This window comes from Pantherophis guttatus, chromosome 17 (assembly GCF_059756535.1).
Source record: "Pantherophis guttatus breed Tessera chromosome 17, ASM5975653v1, whole genome shotgun sequence".
NCBI classification, from domain to species: domain Eukaryota; kingdom Metazoa; phylum Chordata; class Lepidosauria; order Squamata; family Colubridae; genus Pantherophis; species Pantherophis guttatus.
In genome coordinates, this window is record NC_142079.1 from 15,902,864 (window position 1) to 15,919,856 (window position 16,993).

At 47.4% G+C, this 16,993-nt stretch overlaps 2 protein-coding genes across 4 annotated transcripts in view; one reads left to right on the forward strand and one right to left on the reverse strand.

The window, feature by feature from the left end:
* The window catches only part of HNF1A (HNF1 homeobox A), a 42,970-nt gene extending 36,589 nt beyond the window's left edge, over positions 1 to 6,381 (forward strand). For both annotated transcript variants that reach the window (XM_034438484.3, XM_087880610.1), the window contains 4 exons: positions 152 to 343; positions 494 to 615; positions 3,421 to 3,562; positions 4,528 to 6,381. In XM_034438484.3, the coding sequence (XP_034294375.2) occupies positions 152 to 343; positions 494 to 615; positions 3,421 to 3,562; positions 4,528 to 4,649 (578 nt within the window). In that variant the 3' untranslated portion in view covers positions 4,650 to 6,381. The remainder of the gene's footprint in view (positions 1 to 151; positions 344 to 493; positions 616 to 3,420; positions 3,563 to 4,527) is intronic.
* On the reverse strand, positions 6,372 to 16,983 carry C17H12orf43 (chromosome 17 C12orf43 homolog). Of its 2 annotated transcripts, none has more exons than XM_034438485.3 (6): positions 16,851 to 16,983; positions 12,876 to 12,921; positions 12,102 to 12,200; positions 8,756 to 8,829; positions 8,259 to 8,352; positions 6,372 to 7,234 (listed from the first exon to the last, which is right to left on the reverse strand). In XM_034438485.3, the coding sequence occupies exons 1-6, from the start codon at positions 16,963 to 16,965 to the stop codon at positions 6,892 to 6,894; spliced, it is 771 nt and encodes a 256-aa protein (XP_034294376.3). In that variant the 5' UTR covers positions 16,966 to 16,983; the 3' UTR covers positions 6,372 to 6,891. The 2 variants fall into 2 exon arrangements, with proteins under 2 accessions (XP_034294376.3, XP_087736739.1); XM_087880613.1 differs by lacking the exon at positions 16,851 to 16,983 and adding an exon at positions 13,629 to 13,768.
* Between the last annotated feature and the right edge of the window lie 10 nt (positions 16,984 to 16,993).

Below are 16,993 nucleotides of genomic sequence, written 5' to 3' on the forward strand. Positions count from 1 at the left end.
ATCCAATTGTGTGGCGGTGTGCATGAGGGCTGCGGGTTCATGTTAAAGGGGAGCCACTGGGGGTTTGACAGCCAGGCACCCGGATACCGCATCCCCACAAGCTCTGGGTGCTGCTGCAGCCCAGCCTGACGAAGGCTCTCCTGTCTGCCAGGTCTGGCTTCCACCCAAGCGCAGAGCGTCCCTATGATCAACAACATGGGCAGCAGCCTCACCACCCTCCAGCCGGTCCAGTTCTCCCAGCAGCTGCACCCATCCTACCAGCAACCTATCATGCAGCAGGTCCAGGGTCACCTCAACCAGAGCCCCTTCATGGCCACCATGGCCCAGATCCAGGCTCCTCATGGTAGGTTTGGAAGGGAGGACGGCCATCCCGGGAATGCTCCACGCCAGGCAGCCTTCCTGCACCTTGGAGCTGATGGGAAGGAGGACCTTCCAGCCTGTCCCTCAAGGCCTCCATGGTTCATGGTACCTTCTTGATCTCCATTATTCCCAGCTCTCTATAGCCACAAGCCAGAGATGACCCAGTACGCACATACCAGTCTTCTCCCCCAGACCATGGTGATCACAGACACGGCGAACCTCAGTACCTTGGCCAGCCTGACGCCAACCAAACAGGTGAGGGGAGACTTTGGGGGGGGCACAGCTGAAGGGAGCCCAAGGGGCCAACACCCGAAGCACGTGGGGTCTGCTTCTGCATCCACAGCAGACCAAACTTAGGCCCAAGAGGCAAGTCTCTCGAGGGGAGGGAGGGACTAATCCTACAGTTTCTTCTGCAGAACCAGAAACTAGTATGTAAACTGAGAGAAAACCCCACTCTCTTCTAGCACTGACAATGTTATCTAGCTGGATAACAAAACATCTGCAAGAAAACAAGCAAACTCAGAGCACCAAAGACCCAACAGTTCAACCCTGAGCTGCAAATTCTCTCTTTTATAAGAAACTAGTGGTTTGCAAAAACAATTAGATAACACTGCTAGCCAAACACGAGTGTGAGTTTCACAACCTGAAATTAAATCTCTTGTTCCTGCTAAATTTTGCATCCCAACTTTCAAATAGAATTTTGGGTCATTTCTGGAGGGGATGAATGGAAGCATTTCCCCTCCACAGAGGCCCTGCTCTCCTTCTCACCCTTAAGGTTAAACATCCCACCCCCTCCAATATTGACCCTCCTTTATCTGGCAAGGTTGCTTTGTTCCTGCAAGGTATCCTCCAGTTCTTTGGTTGGCAAGGAGAGCAGGTTGCATTTTATTCATTTATCAAATGTCTGTGCTGCCCATCTCCTTGTCAAGCCACTCGGCACTCTTCGCTTAACAAAAGGTGTCCCACTCTTGCTTAAACAGGTTGTGTGAGCACAGGAAAGTTGCCCACAGGGCAGGTTTTCCTTGGCCATAAAAAGCTGAGATGTTTGCTAGACAGAAGAGAAGAGAAAACGGGGCCTCCTCTATAATGCCATCTAGTTACTTCCTGCCTTCTCTCTCCTAGCTTTATGGCCAGCTTTGTGCCTTTGATCTTCTCCTCCAAAGTTTTTAAGATTAAAAGATCAAAGGCCAAGGGTGGCAAGATTGCCTTTTTTTACTGGTTTTATGGTATTTTGAAGTTTAGTTTGCTTTTTTAGATTGAATGTTATTTTAAGGTCTGTGCACGCTTTGAAAAGGATTCAGAAGGCCTTTGGACCTCCTGCAAGTAGAAGCAAAGTTCCCCCTGATTATTCATTCGAGCAGCCCGTCTTTTTCAGGCTGCAGTTAGCTTGTTATTGTGAATGCAACTCTTTAAAGCAGGTGCTACTCCCTCCCCCCACAGAAGCTGTGGGTTGGGAGAACCCAGCTGCTTTAAAGAAGAAGGAACTGAATGAAGAAGTAGGAAAAATTAAGGGGAACTTGCCTGCAAAGTTTGGGGCCAGCAATTGTAGGTGCTAAGAAAGAAGAGGGAGTCAAGCTATTCTCCAAAGCACCCGAGGGCAGGACAAGAAGCAACGGATGGGGAGAAGCAACCTGGAATTAAGGAGAAACTTCCTGACAGTGAGGACAACCAACCAGTGGAACAGAAGTTGCCTCCAGAAGTTGTAAATGCTGCAACACTGGGAATCTTTAAGAAGAGATTGGATAACCATTTTTCTGAAATGATAGGGTTTCCGGCCTAAGCAGGCTTGGCCCTCTCTTGGCCCTTTCAGGACATTCCGAACTTCTCTTGCTGACCATTCGCTCCAGGGGAGAGTCCAGGAAGGCCAAAGAGGTCCAGCCGTCCTGGACTGCATGCTAAGCCATAGGAAGTTTAGCTGAGGAAATGGAAGCAGTAGGAAAATTAATGGAAATGGACCATTTAATGCTGGCTCCCGATTTTAACAAATAATAAGTCTGAGCAAAGTCTTGGACTTTAATGAATTTGAACTTTGTTCAAAAGAGACCAATGATAAATAGAAGATGTGGCAGGAAGGAGAAATGGGAAGAGGGCTTCGGGATGGATAGCTGATCCTGAAGGAGGAGATTTTAAAAGTGCCGTTAACAAATAAATCAAGGAAGGAAATAGAAACACAAGAGCAGAGCCACGCAAAAAGGCCAAGTGAAGATCTAAAGAGGGAAATGGGGAGGCAGGCGACTCTCACGGAAGAGGAGAGTCTTGAGAGAGAGGAAAGGGAACACTCCAAGTAAGAGGAGCTTTAGGGAAGGAGACCAAGGACAAAAAAGGCTTCTTCGGGTATGCTGAAAATAAAGGAACTGGGTAAGAATAAATTTAACAGCTGCCCCAAACGCTGGTAAATAATGAAAAGCTTCAGTTCAGTCTTCTTCCACAAACAGCTGTGTGGAGATCTGAGGGGCCGGAGGGGCTATAAAGGGGCAGGAGGAACCCCATAGCCTACAGAAACGCCCATAAACGCTGCATGAGCTGCAGTCTCTAGGACCAAAGACCAGTGGTGGGATTCAACCGGTTTGCACCACTTCGGCCGAACCGGTTGTTAAATTGCTGGCTGGTCCCGCCCCTCCCCTCCTCGCCCCTTCCATGCACCCCATTTTGGCTCCCAGGTAAGTGCAGGGAGGCCTACTAGGTGTGGCGCTCTCCCCCTGCGGCCCGTTTTTGCTCCCAGGGGGGTGCAGGAGGCCAAGTGCTGCCTGTCACTCCCCCTGGCCACGCCCACCATGGCCACGCCCACCCAGCCCTCATTAAGGCAGAGAATCGGTTGTTAAACTATTTGAATCCCACCCCTGCCAAAGACATTGCATCCCTGGATACTGAACAGCAGCAGGACCGTCACTCTGCCAGATTCAAAGCGTTTCTTCTGAATGTTTTGGATCGAATTTAGTTCCTAAGCCTGGCTAAAACAATACTGATGTTTAACAAAAACGTCCGTTTTCTACTGTGCTGCGTCTCGCAAGTGGCCTGGGAAAGCTTTGTAACTCCTCTTGTGTTGCGATTTCCCCCCAGATCTTCACATCAGACGCAGAGACTCCCACGGAATCTGGGATCCCAACGCCAACCAGCCAATCTTCGGTCCACTTGCAGGGCCAGGAAGGCTCCATCCAGTCACACCTTCAGTCGGGACCCCGCCTGACCTCCAGCCCTGCCGGTAAGCGACAACTTTTCACTAGTTGTTCTGTTTCTTAGTAGATCCCAGAACATTTGCACTTATGACCACTGGGTTCGCTTAATAACCCCTGCAAAAAAGTTATAAAATTGGGTTGGTCGTGTGACCAACCCACCTTATGACCATTATGACTTATGGCCGTAATGGACAGTCTCCATTATGGTCATAACTCGAGGACTACCTGTATGCCTCCATAATGGAGCCAGAAAAGTTTCTATTTCATAGGTGATGAAAAGGTCCCCCATACTAAAATGTTTTTTTTAAGTCTCTGTGTTTTTAATCTCTTCTCAATTGAACGTAACACCTTAAAGTGTAGTCGTTCGGCAGCTGCCTTCAGAGAAATGCTACATTTGGTTATCTTTAATCTTGGCAAATAAATTGTGGCTAACCATGCAGAACCCCAGCCATCTGTGTGCAGAACCACAGCCACTCCGTCTTGTCCAAGTGCACACAAACATATGCAGACAGCTGGAGAAGGTCTGCAGAGGTAAGGCATCCCCACCCCTGGGACCTTCAGGCTTTGAAATACTGGCAGCGCCCCCCCCCTTTCAAAATGCTCCCCACAGCCCTAAAAGAAAGGGAAAGCTTTGCCTTCAGCGGCCTGGGACGAATGATGGAGACAGGGACCCTCCTTAGTTCTTTGGGGATCCGCTTAGCAACGAGGCATCATCACTGTCACTGTCGCCTGCCAGAATGGGAGGTTCAGCTCTTCTGATGCCCCCAATAGTCAGCCATAAACTCTCTAGGAATAAAACATGCTGTCTGTCATTTTAAAAATAATCCCTTCCGTGTTTTTTAATCAGCTGATTAAATAGGACTTGGATACTTTGGGGGTAGGGAGTATCGGCCCCTCTGGACTGTGAAGGAAAGAGTGAAAAGCTCCTTGTGCGATGTGCTCACCTGTTGTTTCTGCCCCCACCCCATTCCCTTTCTTCCCCCCCAAACAGTCTCGTCCGGCAGTTTGGTCCTTTACCAGAGCTCCGACTCCTCCAACGGCCACTTGCTGCCCTCCACCCACGGCGTGATAGAGACCTTCATCTCCACCCATATGGCTTCTTCCACACAATAACTGGACATTCGGCAGCCCTTGCCTGCATCCCGAGGAACTTCTCCTGCACCCCATCCCTGCTCCTGGGAGGGAAGGCCAGGCTATGCCCCTGGCTGCCTCCTCTGCCAGGATTTGTATGGCTCCCCACCCCTTCCAAAACACACACTGTAATTTCAAAACTCCAAGCAAAAATATGTACCAAGCGAGCAGGAGGCAGAGATGGAGTTTTTGCACTGCTGAGAAAAGCCAGAGAAAGTAGTCAAGAAGGGCTTGTAGTGGACAATATCCTTTGATCTGGGGCTGGCTGCCGAGGGATGAGTGATGGTGGAGTAGATGGGCCCCCTTCTGCTCTTCAGATGGGCCCCCAGAGCAAGGACAAAGCAGAGCTGGAATGAGGAACAGAAAAAGGGAGCACTCATCCTCTATAAAGGATGTAGAAGAGACACACACCTCCCAAGGTGCTGAGCCTTGGGAGAACTTGCTCTCCAACCAGATTCAAGTTGTCTCTGGTTGCAGTGAGGTCCTGGCTGGTTCTCAGCCCACAAGCAGCCCCACAGGCTTGGCCCGAGGTGGAAACTGCAAGGAGAGCAGTCCCGATGCCAAAGGTCTGAACCAGGCAGGGGATACTTCCTGGAACTTCTACACATTTGTGCCTTAGTGCAAGGCACCAGGAATCTGCTCTGGCAGCAATCAAGTGTGACAGATGCACCCTACATCATAAACAGAATACTGTTTTCAAAGTTAAATTAAAAGACACACTCGTCTGTAGTAAGAGTTAAGAGCCTAAGTAAAACATGGACCTTGAGTTTAAATGCAAAAGTATTGGTAAGAGTCTCGTCTCCCATTTTAGAGATAAGCAAACCAAGTAACTTGTCCTCATGATGTTTGTAAAAATAGCAATAAATCCCCAAAGAGGATGAGCATCATTTCTATAAATTGCTTAGAAACAAAGCGACTCTGTTGTTGCTACCCCACCTTAAAGGATTTGAGACCACCTGCATTCCATTAGCTTTCCTCCATGTGCCTCAACCCCCCCCCCCCCCAAGTACTTGGTTCGTTATATAACACAGCCTCTGACTGGGCATAATTTGAACCAGTTGCAGAAACAGGCATTTCTTTTCACAGGTGGTTTTTTTGAAGCACAAAATAGTAGCTGTGCTTTTTCCCTAGTGGCTGCTCATCTTGGAATCAGACTTTGGAGACACCTGCACCGTGGCCAGCGGCAGACCTGAAGCTTACCTGTGTCTGCTATCACCAACAATTTAGCCAATTAGGCCACTTCTCAAAATGCACAATTCAAGCTTCCTTCGGAGGGAATGTTTAGGGATATGCTAGCTTACTCTTGGCCTTGCTGGACATCAGTGTCTCCACACAAAACAGGCAAAGCCAAGGTCTTTCTGTTGCTAGGAGAACCACAAATTGTTCACATGGAAGGAGCTAGAAGAAAAAAGCCAGAGGGAAAACCACTGGTCAAGTCAGAGTGGAAGGAAAGTCAGAAATTAACCAGGCATAAGTCTAATCTATGCATCACACTGTACTTATTTGAGGCTCAAAATATTATTCACTGAGCTTTTGAATCATGTAAATCAGTAGCCAAATTTATCCATTTGGATGTTTCAAGCTCCCAGTGCTGCTCTTAAGCCCCAGAGCACTCTGGAGATTTCACTTGCAGAATCAAGGGCCTCATCAGCTCTGTTTTGTAAATATATTTAACTTTTGGTCAATAAAACAGGGGAGACGCTGTATCTTAAAATATTGTTTTATATATATATATATATATATTGGCTATTCACAAAATGACCATCTCATAGAAACTGGAACCATATCTGTAAAAGCAGAGTCACGTCATTCTTCAGATGGACCAGGTGAGAAAACAAATTGCTCTGGCTGCTCCACCAGGTGACCCACAAAGTTGGTCATCCATGCCCACTCACAGTCTTCACTGCCGCCCCTCCCCCCCATGTCCTGCAGCTCCAAGAGCCGCTGGGGCTCACCAGAGAAAGCGGCAGTCAGGGTGTCCACTTTGATGGGATGCAAGGAGTGCCAGCCCGCTCTTCCTCCCAATTTGTAGTGCTACCCAGGAGCCACAGCAGCCCTCCTGATCCATCCCAGCCCCACCGGCTGCCCAGACAACAGTAGTGGGAGCAGCTGTTTTCCATCACTGAGAGTCCCTTCATTTTCCCAGGGTGCACAGCCAAACCAGGTCCAACTCTGGAGCCCTCTGTAAGCAACTCCCCCTGGCAAATTAGTATTGGAGGGATGGTCATTCTGTTCTTGCTTCTGTTTTCCTCCTTTTCCTCTTCCTCTGCATCGTCTCTGTCCAACTGATGGCCTCTGGACTGCTGGGACACGAGGGCTCCTTGTTCTGGCTATTACCCACTGCTTTGATGGCATCTGGCTGGCCATTCTCCTCTTTTTTCCCTTTCTTCCTCTTCTTCTTCTTCTTGACTTTTTTCCATCCAGCCTCTATTGTTTGGCCGGAGTCCTGGGCCGCTGGTGGGGGCAGACCACTCTGCTTCAGGATGTCTGCTGCCGTCACCGCAACCTCTTGGCATCTCTGCCACTCTTGGTCACTTTCCAGGCCGCTGGAAGAATCACAAGCAATGCTGGGGAGGAAAGCAGAATTACGTTTTCTCCCATACTCGGCTAACACTTATATACGCTTATTAATGGCTTACAATTCTGAGACTGAAACCGGGTACTATTATGAAACACATGCGGGGTGAGGGGGTATATTAATGAAACCATATTAACAGCTGGAAAACCAGATGTTTCATTCCTTTTATGAGTGTCATGCTGACTTATCTTTAATCAAGTGATTCAACCAATATTCTTTGTACAACACCCAACTTCATGCACTGAGTTTGCACAATATACTTGGCTAAAATGTGCTTGTTATCCTGTGTGGACACAATCACCGTGTTATGCAAACTGAGTCCGTTTATGGTGCTGTATGCTGTGCAAATCTTACTATGCTCTGTTAAGAGAGGTAACATTAGACTGGCGTCAGTTAAAATCTACTGACTTGGTCCACACCACCCTCTAAGCCATGGCTTAAAAATGACCAAGGCTATCTCCATTGTTAAAGATTGTTGCTTGACAATAAATCAGTTTGGTTTAGTGGTTAAGACACCAGGATAGAAATCAGGTGACAGTGGGTTCTAGTTCTACCTTAGGCACAAAAGCGGGCTGGGCGATTTTGGGCCAATCACCAGAAGAGAGTAAGTTTTAATCCCTCCTTAGGCATGAAGGACAGGTGGAGGACTTTGGGCCAAACATCCAGAAGACAGTGACTTCTAGTCCTGCCTTAGGCATGAAAGTCATCTGGGTATCTTGGGGCCAATCAGCCCAGCCCACCTCACCTTCCTCTGTTGTGGGGAAAACAGGAGGAGGAAGGAGTATTAGTATATTTGCCACCTTGAGTTGGATGAGATATAAACAAATAAAATAAATGCACCCAGGAGGGCAAGGCACGCTTCAGCTGGCAGGCCGCCAGAGCCCAGACCCTGAGCCAGCCTCAAAGACTGACTGAGGCCCAATTGCAAGCCAGAAGGCTTCAGTACATTACAGCAGCCGAGGTCGTCTGTTGCCCCCTTTCATGGCAGAGACCCTCCCATTCCCATTCCTCACCTGGAGTTGGAATGCTGCAACGCTGACCGTTTCCGAGGGGCAGCTTCTGGCTCCCCAGTGTCTCCCGGGACAGAGGAGGAAAAGAGTCGAAAGCCTGCGCCGTTTCAGGAGGAAAAAGAGGGAAGGTGCTGTGTAAGTTAGCTGCTCAAGCTGGGCCAGGCAATTCTAAAGTTGGTTTCTAGAATTAAAAGCTGGTGCCTGAAAGGAGGAAGAAGAGGCTTATGGGAGCTGAGCTTCCTAAAACCCACACTGCAAGCATCTCAATGTCTAGTGCCGAAAGACGGACCCTTTGAAGGGGGTGAACCTCTCCCACACACGGCCCATCAATCCCACGCGGCTCAAGCGTCCAACTAGAGCAGGGGTGTCCAACCTTGTCACCTTCTAGGGACTTCAGCTCCCAGCCAGCACAACTTCCCTGCTCTAGAGCTCCCGACACAGCAGGCTGAAGGAACAGGACACGTTTACCCCCAGGGATTTCCTCCAGGCAAGTGGCTCACCATTGTCTTCTTCCAGGGAGGCGCTGTTCCCATGTCGCGGGAGTCGCAATGGGCACGTCGAGAGGGTTATCACACTGAAAGGAAAAGCAGGATAAGCACAATGGAGAAAGAGAGGAAGCCAGGGCTGCCACTGAGCGTGGTGCCAAAGAAGGCTAGCAGTGAGTTTTCTTGCGGCCTCTCATGCCTGAAAAAAAACACAGGCTAAATCTGCAACCAAGTGCCTGCTGATCATTAACACTCCTAGCTGGCCCAAGTTCCCAGAAGAGCAAAGGCCCCAAAATCTGGGCCCCGTAAACTAGAGATATGGGCCCAGACCAGCAGAACTGATTCTGGCCAAATGACTTCAGGGGGCACCAGACAAGTCCCATGTTTTGCACACCAGGAAAGCTGGTGAAAAGAGGAAAAGAGTAAAGTCAGGAGCATCCAGAGATGTTTTCCCCTCCTCCCACAGCTAGAGAAAGGCCTGGAGAAATCTAGGACTTTAGCACAGCTGATGGGGGAAGTTAATGGACCTTTTCACCAAGATAGAGGGTTATTTTGAAATCAGTTGTTATTTGGTTAGTTTCAAAGAAGGAAAGTCAGGTTAATAATCTCTCCTCTTGTTTCGACACATCCATTCAGGGCACTTAATGGAATAGTTTAACTGCCCAGAGTTGCTGGACAGGGAGATGGATGGCATTATGAAAACTTTGCCCTTGGTGACATTCGGAATGTTGTACATTTTGCCTGTAAAGTCATCTCTGATTCTTCTGTTATCCCGTCACTGAGGTGTGTCACATGCAAATACCTCCAGCTTATGAGTCCCTACTTTCACCTGCAACCATCACAACTAGATAACTAGATAACACTCATGCCTGCTTCCTGACCTGTATTTTAGCCCTCCTGTCATCCACTCCAGTCCACAAGGCAATCACTTTCTTTCAGATCTTGTCATTTTCTCTTGGCTTTGTGGACCTGTGTTATATCTACAGGGAGTCCTCATATAGTGACCACAACGGGGACTCACATCTCAGTCATTAAACAAAGTGGCCACTAAGAGAAACTGCCACTGTTTTTTTTGTTTTGTTTTTTTTTAATTTGATTTATATGCCGCCCTTCTCCGGAGACTCAGGGCGGCTTACAATGCGCTAAGCAATAGCCTTCATCCTTTTGTATATTTATACAAAGTCATCTTATTGCCCCCACAAACTGGGTCCTCATCACTGTGCTGATGATTTCACTTCAGTTTTCCTGTGACCTGAAAAGGTGTAGGTGCAAGGATTGGATGGAAAGTTACTGCTTCATCACCATCATAACTGCGAAGAGTCCCTAAACAAGGTGGCTACTAAGCGAAGACTACTTGTATTTCTTTTCTTCAGTCGTTACTTCAAGGACTCTGCCATTCTCTCCTCTTATGTGCCAAGCCACCATCCTCCAAATGCCACTGTCATCACTAGTTATTTAGTTATTTTAAACATTCATACAATTGTATGTTTTATACACACACACACACACACATATATATGTCTTCTTAAGTTTTCGCGGGTGTGCATATGCAAAAAATTAAAATCTCGGGTGTTTTCCCGCGTCATTGTAAATAAGTTGGTTAAAATATTTAAAATCCTGGTTAAAATCCCATCTTAAAATCTTCTAAAAATCCCCACAGAGCACTCTGCAAGGTCCTTTAAAACCTCAGCTAAAATCCTACCAGTGACTTTAAAAGTTTTTCTTATAGCAACGTTTCGACAAGCTCATAACCCTGTCATCTTCAGGCTCTTGTTTCGTTTGGAAACTATGGATTCTCTGTTGCGAGGTCGGAGCTGTCGCTTATCTATATTTGCTGCTGCTTTTAAGCTGGGATTTTAACCAGGATTTTAAATATTTTAACCAACTTATTTACAATGATGCGGACCAGGTGTCTCGGTAAAACACTTAATGAATTGTCCTAAAGATGCGAGTTCCAGGTATAGTTATAGAAGAGGCGATAGACATCACAATCTCCGGAACGTTTAAAAGTTTAAAAATTTTTATTTTAAAACTTGTGCTACGCTTTCGTTGGCCCCTACCGACTTCGTCAGAGTGTAAAATCCCCATTGAGGAGCTGCTTGCTTTTATGTAATGCTGATCAATTTAGACATTGCGCGTGTAACAGGCCCAGGTACCTTCAAAGCAATGCCTGATAACCCTGCGTTACCCCCCAGGGAGAGAAAGAGGCAACACACAATGGGGAAGGAGGCAGGGGAAAGTGCATTGTCATCTGTTAGCATGACTAAGGCAGAAAAAAAGATAATTACAGGGGGAAGGCAAGGGTGTGGGCTGTTACACGCACAATGACTAAACTGATCAGCATTACATAAAAGCAAGCAGCTCCTCAATGGGGATTTTACACTCTGACGAAGTTAGTAGGGGCCGACGAAAGCTTATATATATATATGCATTACTGTTCTAGCCAAATAAATATTTGACCATTACAGGGAGGAGTCATAAAATGAGAGTGTGGCTAGCCGATGAAGCCAAATAAGGCAAAATAGATCTATTCTAGTCTCCCTTAAGTCTTGCAGCAGACAACATAATGCTGCTTAAATGTCTGATAAAGCCTAGAAAATAGTGATTTGGGATGTCACTTAACTATGGCTATACAAACATCTTGATTTACGTAGGAAAAACCCTGGCTAAACAGTAATGCACATATAGATCTACGAAAAAAGAACAATATATATATAAAATTTATATATTGACTTCTGCTACCCATCAAGATTTTCAAGGAACATGTTGATTGGAAAGAAGTGAATGAATGTATAAATCGGACCACCAGCCTTGGTTGTATCCATGCAACACGAAGCATTCCCTGCCAAGGACCATATCAACCAGGTTTGCACATTTGGGTTAGAAGTACATCATGGAATTTTACCCCAAGGATGTTCACGCGATTCTGTGCAAATCAGGATCTCTAATCTAGAAACTGCTAGATATACTGTATACTGCTAGGTATACTGCCGATACCTCTAGTTAGTTGGTGATATGCAGGTATCAGTATTGCAAGCAACAATACTGATACCTGCATATCACCAACTAAGAGGTATCTGCAGTATCTCAATAAGACCCTTGGGGCGGGAATGTAAAGTGTACTATTCAGGAATCATGATAGCACAGTGGTTAGAATGCAGTATTGCAGGCTAATTCTGCCAAGTGCCACCAGTTCGATTCTCACTGGCTCAAGGTTGACTCAGTCTACAGAGAGGGCTGTAAAACACTGTGAAGCAGTATATAAGTCTAGGTGTATTGCTACTGCTATTCAGAATTCTCTATGAAAAGCTCTCACCAGGCCATAACTAAGGGGAAATGTTAATAAAATGCTTGTGCCTACTTGTCCAAGATCGTGTCCAGTTTCTTTGCAACGTGTGCTCGAAATTCTGGTGTGGTCTGCAGTTCATTTCCATCCTGCTCATGGTTGCAGATCTTCTCTCTGTTTCAGGAGAAAGAAGGTTCAGTTATTTTCTGGGATTCCCTTCGCCATAGGAATAATCTCTGGAAGACGTCCCTCAAGCACTTGCTATTTGGATAGTTCACCTTGAACAGAATCATTTGGATGGATTTGGGGATCCCTGAGAATGATGGCAACTGCAGTTCATATCATCCAGGACAGATAATTCGTATGAACTACAGTTTCCAACAGTCTCTGCAATGATTTTGATGGCTGGGATGCTGGGAACCGAAGTCCGTGCTCCTCAGCGGATGTCTCTGGAAAGTTGAGGGAGAAGAAACACCATACCCTATCTGATTTGGGATCCGCCTGCTTTCAGTGTAGTAGACCTCTACTTTCTAAATGTGACTTGCAGGAAATGATCCCCAATTCAGTGAAGAAACAGCCTTCTCCTGAGTAAGTACTGCCTCCGCTATTTCTCTTCAGGGGCTGTGCTCTCTCTCCCACCCCCCTTTTTGGAGGGGGATTTTGGAGGGGCAGCGGCTGAACATTTTGCCTTTGGGAAGTTAGTATGTCGGGAGTCAAGGACTTCAGCCTTCTCTCCTCAGTATTCCTCATCCACAAACATACCTTTCTCTTACTGGTGGAGGGAAGAGGGGCCACTGTTTAAGAGTCAGAATTATGTCTAGTAGGTGCAATTGGGGACTGCTTAATTACCTGATGCTGGGTTCACCGGCTTGCTGGTTCCTTTTCCAAGAATTCTCTAAAAACAAAAAAATAAAAAATAAAAAAAAACTTCAATGTGAATTCACAACAGTTGTGACTAAGGAATGTAGAAATATAGAAAACTGATGGCAGAAAAAGCCCTAGTGGTCCACTGAGAATTTGATGGAAAGTCCAGTTTAACTGACCACAGGAATGCAGCGCAGACCCTCTGCTTGAGTTTCATCGCAGCACTTGGCAAAGTCTCCCTTCAGAGCCAAGTAGAGGAGAAGCCAGTAAAACAGAGGTCAGGCAATGCTCCCCCTGAATTGATGCAGAGCTGGTTGAACGGCTGTAACCAGAGAACGCTCCATGGCTCTGGGCTAAGCTGGAGGGGAGCATCAAGGGGAGGATGGCCAGCTCTGTTGGATAAAATGGCTTTGACGAGCGACTAGGGAAATGGTTATCCGTTGACAGAAAGCAGACAGCATGACTCCTTTGAACAAAACCCAGCAGCGTGAATGTCACCAGAGACAAAAGCAAGGTCCCACATCTAAGCAAGAAAAAAATAAAGATATATATAAAAAAATAAAGGACAGATGAACCAGACATTGGAAAGGCATCTGGATGTCTCGATGGATCACGAGTTGAAGAGAAGCCAACAGTGTGACAGTGAAGCAAGAAAGGCAAATACAGGTAGTCCTTGACTTACAAAAGTTCATTTAGTGACCATTCGAAGTTACAACAGCACTGAAGAAAGTGACTTACCACCATTTTTCACAATTTTGACCATTGCATCCCCATGATCATGTGATTTACATTCAGATGCTTGACAACTGGTTCATATTTATGACGACTGCAGTGTCCTGGGGTCACATGATCCCCTTTTGCGACCTTCCGACAAGCAAAGCTGATGGGGAAGCCAGATTCACTTAACAGCTGCCTTTTGCTAACTTAACAACCACAGTGATTCACTTCCTGTCACTTTCTTTTGGCAAGAAAAGTCATAAAATGGGGCAAATTTCTCACCTAATGACATAAACTTTGGGCTCAATTGTGGTCGTAAGCTGAGGACTACCTGTACAATTTTAAGCAGCATCAATAGACGATAAAAATAAGTGATCATTTCTTTCTGTCCTATGCTGATCAGATGGCACTTGATATATGGATTCCAGTCCTGGATACTGTACAGGTAGTCCTCGCTTACCAACTACCCCTTTAGCAACCATCAGAAAGTACGACAGCCCTGAAAAAGAAGATTTACAATTGGTTCTTGAAATTGTGGCCGTCACAGCATCTGTGCAGTCACACGACCACAACCACAAGCTCTGCTGCCGTTTCTGACAAGCAAAGACCATGAAAAGCTGGCTGGAAGTCACAAAATGTCACGCTTAATGACTGCAGACAATTCACTTAACAACCACATCACTTAGTGACGGACTGTCCCAACTTCAGACAGCAAGTGAGGACTACTTGTACTGAATTTTAGGAGAGACATTTGCCTAGTGGTGGAGGGACGCGATTGAGACTAGATGCTTGGAAGTTGAGGAATAGAAGGTTGGTGGTTCTTGGCACATTTAGTCTGAAGAACTCTGACCCCAATTTCTCGCCACAATTTAATGCTGAATTCTTTGTCCTTAAGATCTTTTCCTGAAGCCTTAAATGTCAGATGATACAACATGGAGATAGGCGAGACCTGCGGGTGCTGGGTGAGACTTCCTCGACAGTGATGCCGAAACAAGCTCTGCAAAGGATTTTTTTCCCATTTGGGAGGCTCCTGTTTTTGTAATCCCTCTGAAGCTACGTTTGCTTGCATTAGACCTGTTTCACAAAGATCTGCTCATGTGACACAGCTCTCCTCACACTGTCAGTTGATCCACTTTCATGAAGTGTCAGCACATAATAAGGGACGGCTGGATTGTTTTTGCATGCCAGCCATTTTCTCAGTTCTCCCAGTCAGTATAAGGAAGAGTCTGCTTCCTGCCCCAGGTTTTTCTTTTAACCAGACAGAGCATAAATATCTAAAAACATCAGCAACACACACAGGATCAGACTTACTGCAAAACAGGTCTCAGCCGCAGAGGGATATGCACCACCACTAACCATTTCTGCCCGTTTTCCAATGCTCTGGGGGTGTCTGGCTATCAGAACATGAGCAGAGTTGCAGCCTCAGACTATTCCATAGACACGGGTCATCTCTAGGGCAAAGTCCAGACCTCAGAAGAGGCAAAGCAAGCATCCCTCCTTTTAGAAAGCCTCCAGTGTTGGAACAACTTGAGGAGGCAACTTCTGTTCCACTGGTTAATTGTTCCCACTATCAGGAAATTTCTCCTTAGTTCTGGGTTGCTTCTCTCCTCGATTAGTTTTCATCCGTTGCTTCTTGTTCTATCCTCAGGTGCTTTGGAGAATAAATTGATCCCCTCTTCTTTGTGGCAGCCCCTGAGATATTGGAAGACTGCTATCATGTCTCCCCTAGTCCTTCTTTTCATTAAACTAGTCATGCTCAATTCCTGCAACCGTTCTTCCTGTGTTTTAGCCTCCACTCCCCTAATCCTCTTTGTTGCTCTTCTCTGCACTCTTTCCAGAGTCTCAACATCTTTTTTGCATTGTGGTGACCAAAAATTCCAAGCGTGGCCTTACCAAGGCCTTATAAAGCAATACTAAACTCCAAGGGCAAATTGAGTCGGCAGAGCTGAGTGATTGGAAGTATCTCCCAGACAGCCCAGCCAAGTCTGTTGCACAAACTTTGTCACAGGGAGGTGATGGGTTTTGAGTCCTCCTCCTTACGCGACTGTATTTGTAGCACATCTATTATGCCTTATATTACATAGAATTGTACATACACATACAGGTAGTCCTTGATTTATGACGAGAGAGCCCAAAATTTCCCTTACTAAGCAAGACAATCAAAATGAGTTGTGTCCCATTTTGTGTCCTTTCTTGCCACCGTTAAGTAAACCACTGCAGTTGTTCAGTTAGTAACACGGTTGTTAAGTGAATCTCACTTCCCCATTGACTTTGCTTGTCAGAAGGTGGATTCCATTAGCCCAGGATGAGGCAACCATCATAAATACGAAGCAGTGATGTGAATCCTGGCCATCGGGATACCACAACGGTCGTTAAGTGTGAAAAACGGTCATAAGTCTCCTTTTTCAGTGCCGTTGTAACTTCGAATGGTCACCAACCGAACTGTTGTAAGTCGGGGGTTATCTGCTTATATGTTTGTGTGCGTACATGTGTATGTATATAAAAACATAGGTATATATATAGGTATACATACAACACCCCCCCCCCGACTCCCTAGATCCGTGATGGCGAACCTATGGCATGCGTGCCACAGTTGGCACATGGAGCCATATTGGTGGCCAAGCGAGCTGAGCTCTGGTGTGCATGCATGTGCCTGGCGCCAGCTGATTTTTGGGTTTTCTGGGCCCACTGGAAGTCAGTAAACCCAGTTTCCGGCTCTGGAGGGCCTACGGGTGTGTGTGTGAGAGAAAGTCTTGCTTTTCGCTCTCCCCAGCCTCCAGGGCCTTTCTAGGAGCCTGGGGAGGGCGAAAATGTCCTTCCCCAACCCTCCAGAGGCCGGAAACGGCTCGCTTTCCGACCTCCAGTCCCACCAGAAGTCTGGTGGCCCAGTGTGCCATCGAGTGCCAAAAGCGGGGGGAGCGCGGGGGGGGGCAGGGCCCGTAGAAGTATGGGTGCGTGCGCGACCCCCCCCCCGCGCTCCCCCCGTTTTGGGCGCTCGATGGCAAAAAGCTGAGCCACCCCTGCCCTAGATCCCTCCTGGCAGCAACCGCAGCGCTTCGCTTCGCCTCCCCGGCGTCGGTCTAAGAGCAAGCCCCGCAGGTCCCAGGAGGCCGGAAGGGCCCGGGCAGCCTCTCGGGGACGCGCAGGGCCGGCGTGGGCCGCACGGAGCTCCCTTGGCAAGCGGGGCGCCGTCGCCACCAGCCGCCGGACGGATCGAGCCCCTCGCAGGCCCAGAAGCCCTACCGGCTGGAGCCAGGGCGGCCGCTCGGCCGAGCGCCGGATCCCAGGCCGCCTCCCTCAGGCGCTGCCAGGCCGCCGCTTCTTCTTCCTCGCTGTCGCTCGCCTCGGGCGCCGCCATCGCGAAGCCGTGCTGGCCGCGGAGCACT